Source organism: Cardiocondyla obscurior, linkage group LG04 (assembly GCF_019399895.1).
Source record: "Cardiocondyla obscurior isolate alpha-2009 linkage group LG04, Cobs3.1, whole genome shotgun sequence".
Lineage (NCBI taxonomy): Eukaryota > Metazoa > Arthropoda > Insecta > Hymenoptera > Formicidae > Cardiocondyla > Cardiocondyla obscurior.
In genome coordinates this window covers 3,628,827-3,642,277 of record NC_091867.1, presented here as the reverse complement: position 1 = coordinate 3,642,277, position 13,451 = coordinate 3,628,827, and the positions used below count along the sequence as shown (strand labels likewise).

Genomic DNA, 13,451 nt, shown 5'->3' with positions numbered 1-13,451 from the left:
TTGCTGCAAAAATATATTATAGATAAAGTTATTTTTTAAGAATTTATTTTTCTTCGAAAATTTGTTTTTAAATTAGATGACGATTATAAGCAAATCAAATCAATTAACTTTCGTAATTATATTTTAAGTATTTATATTGCTGCATTTAGAAATGAAATAAGACTATACCTTTGGCAGCCTTCCAACTTGGAAAAGAAAAAAAGGAATTCCCATTATTTCACCATTAAGTTTTTTCCTTCCCGATTTTTGTCGGACGTCGAGCACACCGATACTTTTAGTAAATTAATTTTACGCCGCTTCGTCCCTAAGTTAATGATGCCGTGGAAAAAGTAATATTTATTACGCGGGATTCCTTCTCTCGCGCATCTTCTTCTTTTTTCTACGTCGCTGCGTAAGAACGCTCGGGACTTTTGCCAGTGATATTTTTTCACGTCATGTCTGATTGCTTCCTGCTCTAGAAAATATGAGTAGACATTTATAGGATCACGAAGCGTCGGGATCTAAGCGTGATTATTTATGGTATTTGTCGGACTGGATTTGTTAAGCAACTTATAAATTACGCGCGGCACACGACACATCTTGATAATTTCTTCAAGCGAGATGAAAATTCTTACCTTTGAGCAAGATGTCTTGTTTTACGACTTATCTTTAGAATTTTCTGTCGTAGCATCCATCATTTTTTTTTTCTTTTTTTTAACAAATCTTTCTCCGTGTAAAGCAACGCAGAATTATTGGAATACTGTTTGATTTGAATACATCTAAAACAAAAATTAATTTTTTTAATAACATTTGAATGATATTTTAATTAAAATAGTATTTGAAAGATGAATATACATATATTTCTGAGATTGTGAGAGAAGAAGAAACTAAATTTTAACATTCGATTGAATTGATATCTACTGAATAAATGAAGAATGATTATTCGACTGTTTTAACGTTCTTAAAAAAAGCAAAAAAGTGTTTGACGATCGATATATCGTAAGTATTACCTCCAGGAAATATCTTTTTTAAACCACTTTAAATCACTTCGCTTACATCCCGTGAAAGTGAAACGTTACCTTAAGGCGATAAGTTCAGGATTAAATCCAACGTTCTGACTGCCTTCCCGTCGAACCTGGCGTAAAACCGACTCGAAAGAGATTTTTCGTAAGCATTCGATTCGAGCAGCCGCGCCTCGTGTTCAGGCTTTATACTACGTGAATTTTTAAGCGGAAAATCCAATATTGGCGCCGCGGCGCATTGTTAAGTTCCCGCTTGTTTCCTTTTTCTGGTCGCTTCAGTCTTCCCCTTTGCCCTTCCTTCTATCTGCCATCCCTACAAGAGACGTACTGTCAATCGAGTTATTCTTACGGGATTTCAGCCGCAGTGCGCGCATAATGCTATTCATGAGTCCGCATGATTATCGGAAAACTATATTTACCCTGGGCACCATATTAAATCCCTGTTTCGACGTTGGCCTTTCATCCGACTGGCTACGCTTATCCCGGCCTCTCGATGAGGGGTATGAAGATAAATATCGCCGATGATGAAAATAAAATCCTTGACACGGGTCCGACGGGTAGGGCCTTAACCTCGTCACCCCCGCGAACCGTCATTTTCCGAAAGCCCATGGGTTTCACGTGTGTCTCGTGCGGGCGATATCCACACGCACACACGACTCGCCATGTCGGGCTTAATGGGCGGCATCTGCATCTTTTATAAGCTCGGCGTTATCTGCATCCCCGGACGCGCGTCGCCGATGCCCTGGCCTGTGTACCACGACGCGATCGACGCCTCCGCTTGCACACGTGCGGCGAACAGATACCGGTCGTCGATTTATCGCTGCTGCGTATCGCCCCCGGAGCGACGTAGGGATCAAGCGCCTCGCTTTGGAGTACCTGCAGTCAACCACCCCATTTATTACCCCAGCAACATCGATATGCCGATGAGTATCGGCATGAATTTACCTAATAATCAGGAGTAACCAAGACGCATGGGAGATGTTAATCGACGTCTACTCGATCCGCAATCGTATGGATGATTTGTCATCATGGTCGCTCGAGTCATTCGGCTTGCAATTATTAAGCACGGCAATCGAATAATCGGGACATAAAGCTATCTGATTTATACCTGTTATATTTCGCCGAAGCTCGAACGTTCCCTCAGGCCATTATTCGCAGTAATTAGTTCTTATTTCGATCGCCTTACGGTTTTGTGACTGGTCGGAAACTGAATAACACAGTTACGTGCAAGAACGGATTATGAATACCGGCCTTAAATTCGCGCGAGCCCGTCGCGATTTTGACGCGCTGCCGGACGCTGGCGCCTTCTCGCGGACACCTACGCAGTCTTCGCTTCCGTACGCCTGTGTAGCTCGTTCGAGCTCAATTCCCGGACGCTCTCGCAACGGTATCATCTTGCGTGATTTAACGCGCCCGTACACGTATATATGGAGAGTAATCTTGCGGCTTGCGATAACGGTACTTTCGTCTAACTAGGCGGTATTCTAACATCTCGGTTATTTCTTGTTGTTTCAGGCTTCCACCACCGCAACAGCAGGTGACGGTGGGTTCTCTTGGCGGCGGGTTAGGCGGTGCAGGGAATGGCGGCACCGCCACAGTAGGCGCGCAAGGCCAAGCCATGGTGATGCCGGGTTTTCCGCTTCGCGCCGCAGCCGTGCCGCACTATTCGCCGTATTCGCCGTCGCGCTTTCACATCGACAAACGCTGCCAGCACAGGTGCTCCTGGAAATGCTTCTCGATCGCCCTGATCCTCCTGGCCGTGGCCCTGACAGCGATGCTGGCGTACTTTGCTGGTAAGTAATCGCCTTACGTCCCTTGACAAATTTTATTTCAGAGCTTCAAATGCGAATCGCCACTCTGGAGTCAATTTCAGATTAAATGCATCGCATTAGATTAATGCGGGCTAATATTAAACTAAAGATATAACCGAATCTATACCAGTAATGTACTGAGAGCGTGAGAGGCAGCTATTTAATGCAGCCGTTTCATAAATAATATTTGCCTCAATGTAAATTTGAATGAGCCGTTTTTATTAGTCCCAGCGCGCACGTCCGAATAGTAACATAGCCGCCGGCAGATAGTCCGCGCAATTCTATTGCTGGCTGACCCGAAATTCACGGTACAATAATTCATTATTAACTTGCAAATCTGGTTACGACTAACCCAACCCACCTAATGCTAAAATCCATCGGAACGTCGGCATTACTGCACCATGCTAATCCCTATACGCACAGAGGGGAATTATACATATGACTGACACCATAACATTCCGCGTGAAGGCATGACGAATTTCGCGTAATCATGCAAATCATAACTAAATGAGATTCACAAATATTAGCGAGCAGAAAATTCATGTTGTCGTACAGTTTCAGAAAAAAATTAAAAAATTAAAAAATATATATATTACATTAGAAGCGGCAAATTTTTATTTACGTTAAAGAATAGCAAACATATATAATGCCTGAATTGAACGTTTAATCAATTTTTCTAAGTTCATCAGCATTACGTTTTATCTTTAATCTTAAATTCAGCTCTCCATAAATTATTATTATTATTATTTAAAACTAAATAATATTCGATGTTTGCAGGCGATGTATTTGTGAAAATTAAATACTGTTTAATGACGGAAATCCGGATTTTCTATAGGAAGCGTAGCTACGACGTAACATTGCCAGCGTAATGGTTCATTTAACACGGAGTGGTTGGCTCCATCCGGTTAGGGAGAAGCAAAAATATTGCCCGTCGATGGGAGGAAGCGCAGGATGGGGTGCGTTTTACACATAACACTCGAAGCTCAGGAACTATACGCCGTAGCGCTCGCAAGATCGAGGGGAAAAAGGGTGAATGCATTCGTACATAAATCGATACCCACGCCTTTCTATTTGCGACGTTTTAATAAATATAACAAAGTATCGCGGGAGATACGATATTTTTATGTCGAACAGCAATAACGTCGGGCATGTTTTAGACATTTTCAAGTATCAGGTTTTAGTTTGTACTCGTCGAAGAAAAGGGGATTATCGGAATTTAAAAGTACGTGTCTTTGCTAAACGAATCGGGCAATTTCGCAGGGCAATGGCCTACCCGACGTACAAATCGATATCCGTGCAACTAACGGCGCACTACCTCGATACGCCCTATGGCTAACATTGGTAAACTTTGCTGCATAAATAACGGCTAGGACCCGCGATGTGTGTAAACGTGAATTCTTACTGCAGCTAAACACTACAACGACATTTTTGCCGTCGGTAGCCAGCTCTATTAACGAGGTCGCGACAAGAAAACGGAGAGACAAATCGTTCTCGTTGATCCGCGTCGTTAAGATCAACGTTGAAAGAACACCGCGTTAGGTTATCGTTACTGCAAAAAGGTCTCGGAAAATGGTTCCGCCAGGTCCGTTATGCTAATGCAAGAGCTAGCAGAGCACAAGGCCGCGGACCGAAGATACGCGCGAACAGGCTCCAAGATCGCAGCATCTTCACGGTGTCGAGTCCGATTAGAGGAATTAATGTTAGCCCGTTATCAACGCGCAATAGAGAGGTACCCTTTCCTTCTGCTCCTTCGCGCAAATTGTGTTTTTGCATTTCGCGAAAAATCAGAAAATTTATGTCATAGCCGAAATCCGACCTGCGACCGTATTAGACTTTATCGCGCGAGGTCGAAGAGAATTTAACGGAAAAAAAAAAAAGTGAATGCGAGAGCCACAAGGTATTGACGCGAATCTATACAACATTCTTTCGATTCTCACCTACGTAGCTGTCCACCGCTGTGACTTCGACGTCACATCCTTCCTTCACTCCCCTCCGTCGTCTTTGCGTGTCGTAGGTAGAGAGAGAGAGAGAGAGAGAGATGGTGGAGACTGCAAAGTCGGTTCTCGGCCTCGAGGACACTGCTCGCCAGCTGTTATTTCTGCATTCCAGTAAATCGAGTCTGGAATCCAATCTGCCTGTTTGCTACTGCATCCAAACTACCCCGCAGCTCGAGCACTACCCCTCTCCGTCCTCCCTCGCGTCTCTTTTACGGTCGCTGCAGGTCCGTCTACCCTCTCCCATCCCCGAGCGCACACATACACACGTGGTTACGTATATGCACGCACACCAAAGCTCGCGAAGCTGCGCGCGAAGCTTTCCCCCTTCGCCTCGTCCCTCTGCCTCGCTCTGAAACGCACGAATTTTGCATGCACGCGAGTTGCCTTGCTTTTTGGTAATTTGACGTATGTCTGCTTGCTCGCCATCTCGCTTATGGTCCTCACAGGGCCAAAATCGTTTCGCGACAAGCCACTTCCGACGTGGACCTCTTGTACGGTTTCATCTACAAATGACTAACGAAACCGTCGCTGCGCTAATTCCTCTTGACGAGCGGTGCTGAAACTAAGAGCTAAAGCTGGGAGATCTTGTTTGTTACTTGTAATTATTTTCCACGGGCGTATTCCGTGAGTTAGGAAAAGCGTTATTTACTCATTTCCGATCGGCGTTTAATTTTTAGAGCGCTGTTACGAATATCTGTACAAAGGCACAGAGGGGCGAGAAATTGTTGTATAGACCCGCGAAACACAATACGGCTTTTGTACGCTCTTTTCTTTCCCTTGCATCGTACAGATTTCATTTTACATCTTTTATGCAAAAGTTCCTTAATTATGATTGAAAACTGTTGGTGTTTTGAATTATTTTTACCGGATGTTTGTCGTTAAAAAAAAATTACAGTGTGACTCGTCCGCTTGTGTTCACCGCCACGCGGGAACATTATTACTGTACCATTAATAGTTAACTCGTCAATAATAACGACATTGCAGGCAGCTCGATAACGCTGTCGTGTCTGGACTCACGCTTCGCCGGATCGGAACGAAAGGGTAGACGGATCGATTGTAAACATTTCATTATAACGTACGAGCGGAAGTGGGCGGCAGAACGGACCGGCCGGGGTGGCGGCGGGATAATCCTACGATAATCCGGGAATCATTCTCGGGAATGAATCGCTCTATCGATCCGGAGGTATATAATTGAAAAAGTTGTTCCTTTGCGCCCCTCTATCTTCCCCCTTTCTTCCCCCGTGAACGTGCCCGCTGTCCTTCACAGTCGTGCTTGCCTCTTCCATCGCTCGCGAAAGTAAGGCGGACGGTGGTGTAACGATCGTGGCTCGCATTATGGCCATTTTAAATTTACGGAGGCTCGTTATCAAAACTTGGAGGGGTCTTCTCGATCTATATATTGAATTTTAAGACTACTTCGTTTCGCAGTATTGTCCTTATAGTTAAGCATACAGAGCGTCTCAGAGGTCGCAGCTGCCAGTAGATTAAATTGCTTAGAGATCCCAAGTGCAAGCTCATTTTGCATTCGCTATCCGGGGCTCCTGATTTACAACGTCAAATATTTTAAGAACAGCTACGATATTAAAGCACCGCTAAAATAAAGTCTATGCAGAATAAATTGAAAGATGCACAGCTGCGTATTACGTAATCGAGACTTAAAGAACGTATTTTTACGACGCCCGGCGTATTGATTTTTGTATTTTCTTTTCCTATGTGTAAAGTAACCGTCTGTTTTTTTTCTATTAGTGCAATATTTGATACCGGTATTACGAAATTGCCGCGCGGTGATTTTTTAGACAGTGCGATATGTGGAAAGTTGGATTCCGCTGAGTTGCAGCGACGTGAAGCGGGAACGAAAACGATGCCGCGCTGACTGGCATATACGCGAAATAAGGTCATTCACAGTTCACTGCAACTCAATTTCAGCGATAGTTACATGGCGGCCAGGCAACGTCGATCCCGAAGGAATAGTCGCTCTTTTCCGGTCATTTCGCCTATCTTCGGTCCTGATGTGCGTACGTGTGTACACGTATGCATACGTACACCGAAAGCAGATGTGGCGTTTTCTACGGCGACAGCGGCTAGCGTGTGTAACCCTAGGCGGCAGAGGCAAGGAATGAGATAACGGGGGGGAAAATCGGTCTTCGGCAATCCGGCCGGCGCGGTATATACATGCGGCACATGTGAAACTCGACGCACACGACGCTAAAGTCGCGCTCGCTAGCTGCCGTCGCCACAGCAAACGCTAGATCTGCTTTTCAGTGTACACGAGGAACTTTTACGTGCACGCGTAATTTCTCCTCTCTCACGTATCGCGTAACTTTTTTACCTCGAAAAAAACTTCTCGAGGACTATTATTTACATGGAAGACTTTTTCTCCATGCAGAAAAATACAAGTTATTACGTAAAGTATTTCGAAAATTAGATAACGATCTACATTTATTAAATTACTCGATTCAAACTTGTACGTGTTTGCATGTGTTTTTTTTTCTTTTTTTTCTATATTTTTTTCGTATCAAAGCCAAATATTGATGTTCATTTTAATTTACGCTGTATTTTCGCGTATTTTGAGGGAAAAGCTGTAGAAGCATAATAAAATAACAATGTATACATCGCATTCGTAATTCCAACTAGAAACGATGCGCAATAACGAGTGCTATTATCACGATAGAAAGCTTATACATTCCGCGATGCGACAAATCGCAGGGCGCGAAAACGCGTCCATTAAATATCGGCGCCGACTGTATCGGCGAATCGCGATTTGTCAAATCACCCGCGCGGCAATAACACGCGAATTCAATTATGCGTTATCGATGTTTTGTTGCGTTGATAAGCCAAGAGGTCGTTAGGCGGGGTTGCGTTAGCCCGGGTCTGCCTCTTTTTAAAAACTCTCGTTAAACCGCGTAATTAATTCGTGCCGCTTGTGGCGCACGAGACAGATAATTAATTAAACCGCAATATCCCGCCACGGATAAGGGTTTTATTGCCAAATTTATCATGGCGTTTAAATTCAACGAACTCGCACTTATCGCTCAAAAAACATTAATATAAATGGCCTGGAATTCCGAGGAACTATTGACACTGCGTCAACGTAATCGGATCTTGAATTATATTGGCCAATATTAATTAGCCTTTGAGGAGTCATTGTCTAAATATTAGATATTAATTATTAATTATAGGACGTATCAAACAATTCTTCAAAACAACCATTGATTATCAGCGTTATTTTGTGCTTAAAATAATGTTTAAAAAAAGAAATATACGATGCGGAGATGTTTCGCAGCGTCGCTCTACGAGTCTTGATCTGATGAAGCAATATCATACGCTCGATACAACCGTGATTCAAACCGTGAGATCTCGAACTTTATTACGCGATACGTTGCTTTAAAAGTTACCCGAGCAAGAAGGTCGGGTTGTCATGGGAAATCTAGTGTGCCATCGTAATTCGAAAGCGATTGTCCGAATTTATGAACCCATTAGACCGCTGCCAGACATTCGACTAAAGCCGTTCTTGATTCCTGACGCTATAAAAGCGTCGTGGCACCCAATGCTATTACGCCGAGAATACAGTCGTTGCAAATATAATATACTTGTGTCCACGCGCAATTGCGCGTGAGGTATCTTTGCGCGGTGGATTTTCATCTTTCTCCTGTTCTAAAACGAATCTCCTTTGTTTACTTTCCAGCAGTGAGCTCTATGCGCCCGATAGACAGCACTAACTGCATTCTGGTTCAAGATATCAAAGCTGTCACTCATGAAAACGCACACATCCACGACTCGATATCCACGCAGATCCCCACAGAAGGTAAATATCGAGCGGTATTAATTTGCATCTACTCTGCATGATGTAAATACTCTCGCGTACAGCGTCATACGCTAATTGCTTTTGGGAAACGCGAGTGGGCGTTTCATCAATATAATATCTTTAGCAGGGCTTATATTGCCGCGCGATATCCAAATATCCGCTATAAAGATTTCGCACCGCGAGTCGTGCCAATTTTGAAGGATAATTAACCAATTGAAGTGCATTTGACACACTTTACATGAAAATAAACCGTGAGATATAAAACAATTAATGGTCATGATAAAGAGCTGACGATCTGTTCGGCTTAAAATAAATATTTAATAATATTTTTTTTGTAAAATAATATTTTTGCCTTTTTTTAAAAATAATGTATTAAAAAAAAACAGTGTAATATTTTTTTTAATTGTTTATCAAACTTATATAGCTCACCGTGTTGCAATCAAAATGCACAGATCGTACACAGAAATATAAGAGGGGTTTTTTTTTAATAATTCAATGTTACGCAATATTTTGTTTGGCCCGTGATTACTGTGTTGTTCAACGTGTCACACTTTTCGCGTCTCTTTTTTTTTTTTTTATATATAGAATCCTTGCCAACGAGCACGGCGGAACATTCAAGTGCCGCGGATAGTGTCGGAGATCAGCAGAGCGATCCGCAGATCCAGCAGTCGGCACAGCAATGGCCAGCTGTGCTTGAGCTGCAGGCCTACAATGTCGCGCACTCCGCTATTATTCAGCCGTATCATTTCTGGAATACGGAGTTTCGCAACAAACAGCCGGCATTCATCAGGCTGAACTTGACTCTGCCGTGGGGCGCGAATTTCGCGGTGTACGGCAGGCGGAACGTCGCTCCCAGCGTCACGCAATACGATTTCGTCGAATTTGTGAAGGGCGGCAGAGTGGTTCATAGGCTGAAAAGGGACATCACCGCGGAGGCCGTGAGTTTTATGCAATCCAGCAGCCCGCAGGAAGTTCTCGTGGAGCACGTGGCGGCGCAACCAGCCACGTCCTACCAACACGTGCTTATTAAAAGAACCGTCGTGGAGCCACTGATGGTCAACGTCAGTTTACTGCAGTACTTCGACACTGGCGACTGGTTCCTGTCCGTGTATAACGACGAGTTACAGCCTTACAAAGTTACTCTGGTCGTGACGGAGGCCGAAGGTGTCTCCACTACGTGTCCCAACGACTGCTCTGGACGTGGCTCATGCTACCTTGGCAAGTGCGATTGTATAGACGGATATCAGGTGCGTTTCTGCGTAATTATTTATTGACTGCGTTGATCGCGAAGAAAGCAAAAGCTAAGTAAAAAAAATTTTCAGGGTGCTGATTGCAGCAAAAGCGTATGTCCGGTTTTGTGTTCTTCTCATGGACAATACGGCGGTGGCATGTGCCATTGCGAGGAAGGCTGGAAAGGCGCGGAGTGCGACATACCGTTAGGCGATTGCCAAGTTCCTGACTGCAATCAACATGGCCAGTGCGTTAGAGGATCCTGCGTTTGTAATCCCGGCTGGAAGGGTGCCTTCTGCGGCGAACGTAAGTTAAAAATGGACGAAAGATTTACGAGAGAATCGTTCGCTTTTAAATTAGATTTATGTTTTCTTACGCGGATGAAAAGGGGATCGATATTGACAGATAGCTTAAAAAGATTATCCGAGGACAATTCGCGAGCGATAACGTTGCATTGCAAATGCATATCTGCGTCACGGTGCATATTTCAACGTTAAAAATGGCTTAGCAGAAGTCACGAGTGACGGGAAACGTTTACCTCGAACATCTATTTCTGCCCCGGATCGTTATTTCTTCATGTTTGTCACGGCACCATTAATTTTCCCATAATTCAAGCGTACCTGGCCCTCTATCCGGGGAGATTCAAGATATTAGTAATGCAGAGTCCCCGTCGGTGGAGAACACAACCGGCCTGTGTACAACCTATAATTAATGCACGCAGAGTTCTCCAAATTTACATATGGGTCAAGCCACGCCAATTCGGCGCGACAATTAGTTTCGTATTGTTTCACGGGAATTTGAATAATACACGCGGCACGCAGCTGCGTTCGATACGTTATAATTTCGCGCGCCCGGAATTTCCGGGGACTGAGTGACGTACGATATAAATGACGAGATTATTCGCCGGGAACGAGACACTTCGTCTCTGACATTCTCACGGTCTTCGTTAGAGATACGCTCGCCCGTCGCTTTTTCCTAAACGCAGACGAAAACGGTATTAGTTCCACGTCAGTGGAATATGTCAGCTCCAATCGTAAGAACGATAAATTCGAAGAGCGGAAACGGATTTGCATTAGTCGCGACACGACGGCAAATGAGAACTAACTGGCGAATAAGAATCCGAACCAAGAGACTGACAAGTTATTTCTTAAAAAAAAAAAAAAAAATCTTTAAAGAGATAATAACGATCTCTGCATTATATTTTTTATTTATGATTTATAATGTATTTTATTTATTTTCTGAAAGAATTATTTCACGGGCTAGTTGTACCACGTAAATTCAGACTCGTTAAAATTTATACCGTTTCTCTTATTGTTGGCGACTTAGAAATTGATGTCCCGGCATTTTTACCGAAGAGAGCTCGTTCCGAAGAAACATTCTGTATGTACCATTAAATACGCTTAATGGTATCATACTTCAACGCCCAATTTACCGTGTTCCGTATTTCTGCGTTCCACGACGGCGCGCGAAACGCACCTGCCAGGTTCTAATGAAAACGAACAAATCTATGATCCCGTTCGATCAATGTCGCGCATACATAATGCAAGAAGAATCCACCAGGAATTTCTCTCATCTCTCGCGTTCTGCGTGTATACATATAACGCAGCACGGCGGACGCGAACAACGCGGGTCGCGACGGTTCCTCCGCCGCCGCGCCGAGGACGCTCTGGAATTAAGTTTCATAATTTCCCCGGGGCAGGTCGGATCCGCGGGAATAATGCAATTGTTCCGATGCCATAATTTAAAAAGTTGGTCCATTCGTCCACGCCATGGATGCAATCAGCGGCGCCCGAGCGTGACGGCCGAGGGAAAACGGGGATGGACCTGATAACCGACGGGGTGCGCCGAGGAAGTTTAGCCTTTAGCAGGAAAATCTAAATCGCGTTGAAGCGTAAAAATGTGATAGTTTCCTAATCTTGAACGCGTGCTTGATCCGATTTCTCTCAACATTTTTCAGCCGATTGCTCTGACCCGAACTGCAGTGGCCACGGCGCTTGTGTCTCCGGCAAATGTTACTGCAAGGCCGGCTGGCAGGGCGAGCGGTGCAATCAGGTCGATCAGCAGGTGTACCAGTGTCTGCCCGGTTGCTCCGATCATGGCACGTACGACCTCGAATCTGCGGCCTGCGTTTGCGAGGAGCATTGGACTGGGGTCGATTGCTCGCAGCCGAGTTGCGGTCTAGACTGCGGACTTCACGGATCCTGCGAGCAGGGCCGCTGCAAGTCAGTATACACATACGATGCGCACACGTACATCGTCCTTTATATATATCGTCGTCCTTTATGGGCCCTCCGTGGGCGTGTTGCGACCGGGATTCCGGAATTGGGTTATCCGCTGGCGCAACTGACATCAGCCAGCAGCCGCTCTCTCCGGGATTGAACGAGGAAAGTGACGCGTGTCTCAATGCTCGGGTCGTTTTTCTCAGATTAAAGGAATTCCATGCGACCTCGATCCGTTTCTCTCTCATATGACGCCCCCGCACCTTGCGCAAGATCATTGTTTAATGTGAGAGATTTGCGGAATTGTGCGGACGTGACGGCCATTTACGCGCTTTCTGCGCTTCATAGAGTGTGACGTGCGAGCTTTTTGCAACTTTTACGACTGGAATAGATTACCGGGTAATGCCACGTCGAAGAGTGAGAAACGTCGTAAAGTTTTCAACGACGAATGCACGAGGGAGGCACGTCGCGGGGCATTTAATAGTAATCCGCGCGCGAGAGTGAAAGAGAAAGAGTAACGTTTTGTCGGGACATTGAAATATTGTGGGATAGATGTGGGCGAAGAATGGCCTAAAAATGAGTAAATTGCTCGTCGGGATCGCGGGCACAAAAGTTAAGGCTAAAAAGGTGAAAAATTGCGAGAAAAAGGCTCTGTCTTACGAGGCGCCAACTTATCACAACTCGAAGGACCGTCCTCGTCCCTTCCTACTTTCCTTTGTCAGAATCAAGGACGCGGGAGAGGATCTCCTTTCTCATATTCTAAAGCTGACGCCTTTCGTCTACCACCCTCTTCCTCCCCCCTCACTCACCCCCGTTCCATCCTCGAGAGTTGGCGTAAAAGAGGCTCTAAGTGCAAAAAGTTCCTTACTACGGCAGAACAACTTCGGAACTCAGTTCAAACTCGCATTTTTTATTGCAGCCGGTATAAACGGCGAGAAATTATTTTACGTTCGACGATACCGTCGTTTAACATAACGAATCCTGTTAAAAACATTTGCGCATCAAGTACTACGAAGTACAATGCGATTAATGTCAAAAAAACATAATTATTTCCTCGAATAACGTTAATATTGTTTTTATTCCATAATTTTAATTAAACGAAATTGAGTCCGTTGTACGTGCTGTAAGATGCAAGGCGTACTTGTTTGCAGATGCCATGACGACTGGACCGGAACGAAATGCGATCAAAAACCGTGCGATTCGCGTTGCGCCGAGCATGGCCAGTGCAAAAATGGGACCTGCGTGTGCAGCCAAGGCTGGAACGGAAGGCATTGCACATTACGTACGTAGAACATTTTGTTCTCGTAATAAATCGGCGTTTTACTTCGCTTTAACTGCACATACGTATATTCTGCCCGCTACGAAGCGGCGTAATATCATTTTTCAAT

At 44.7% G+C, this 13,451-nt stretch overlaps 1 protein-coding gene across 8 annotated transcripts in view; it reads left to right on the top strand.

The window, feature by feature from the left end:
* Window positions 1-13,451, top strand: part of Ten-a (tenascin accessory) — a 448,965-nt gene that overhangs the window by 412,908 nt on the left and 22,606 nt on the right. For 7 of the 8 annotated variants that reach the window (XM_070655994.1, XM_070655993.1, XM_070655990.1 and 4 more), the window contains 6 exons: window positions 2,517-2,794; window positions 8,495-8,614; window positions 9,200-9,861; window positions 9,937-10,150; window positions 11,802-12,066; window positions 13,215-13,345. In XM_070655994.1, coding sequence (XP_070512095.1) covers window positions 2,517-2,794; window positions 8,495-8,614; window positions 9,200-9,861; window positions 9,937-10,150; window positions 11,802-12,066; window positions 13,215-13,345 — 1,670 coding nt within the window. The remainder of the gene's footprint in view (window positions 1-2,516; window positions 2,795-8,494; window positions 8,615-9,199; window positions 9,862-9,936; window positions 10,151-11,801; window positions 12,067-13,214; window positions 13,346-13,451) is intronic. The other variant, XM_070655991.1, reaches the window with a different exon arrangement.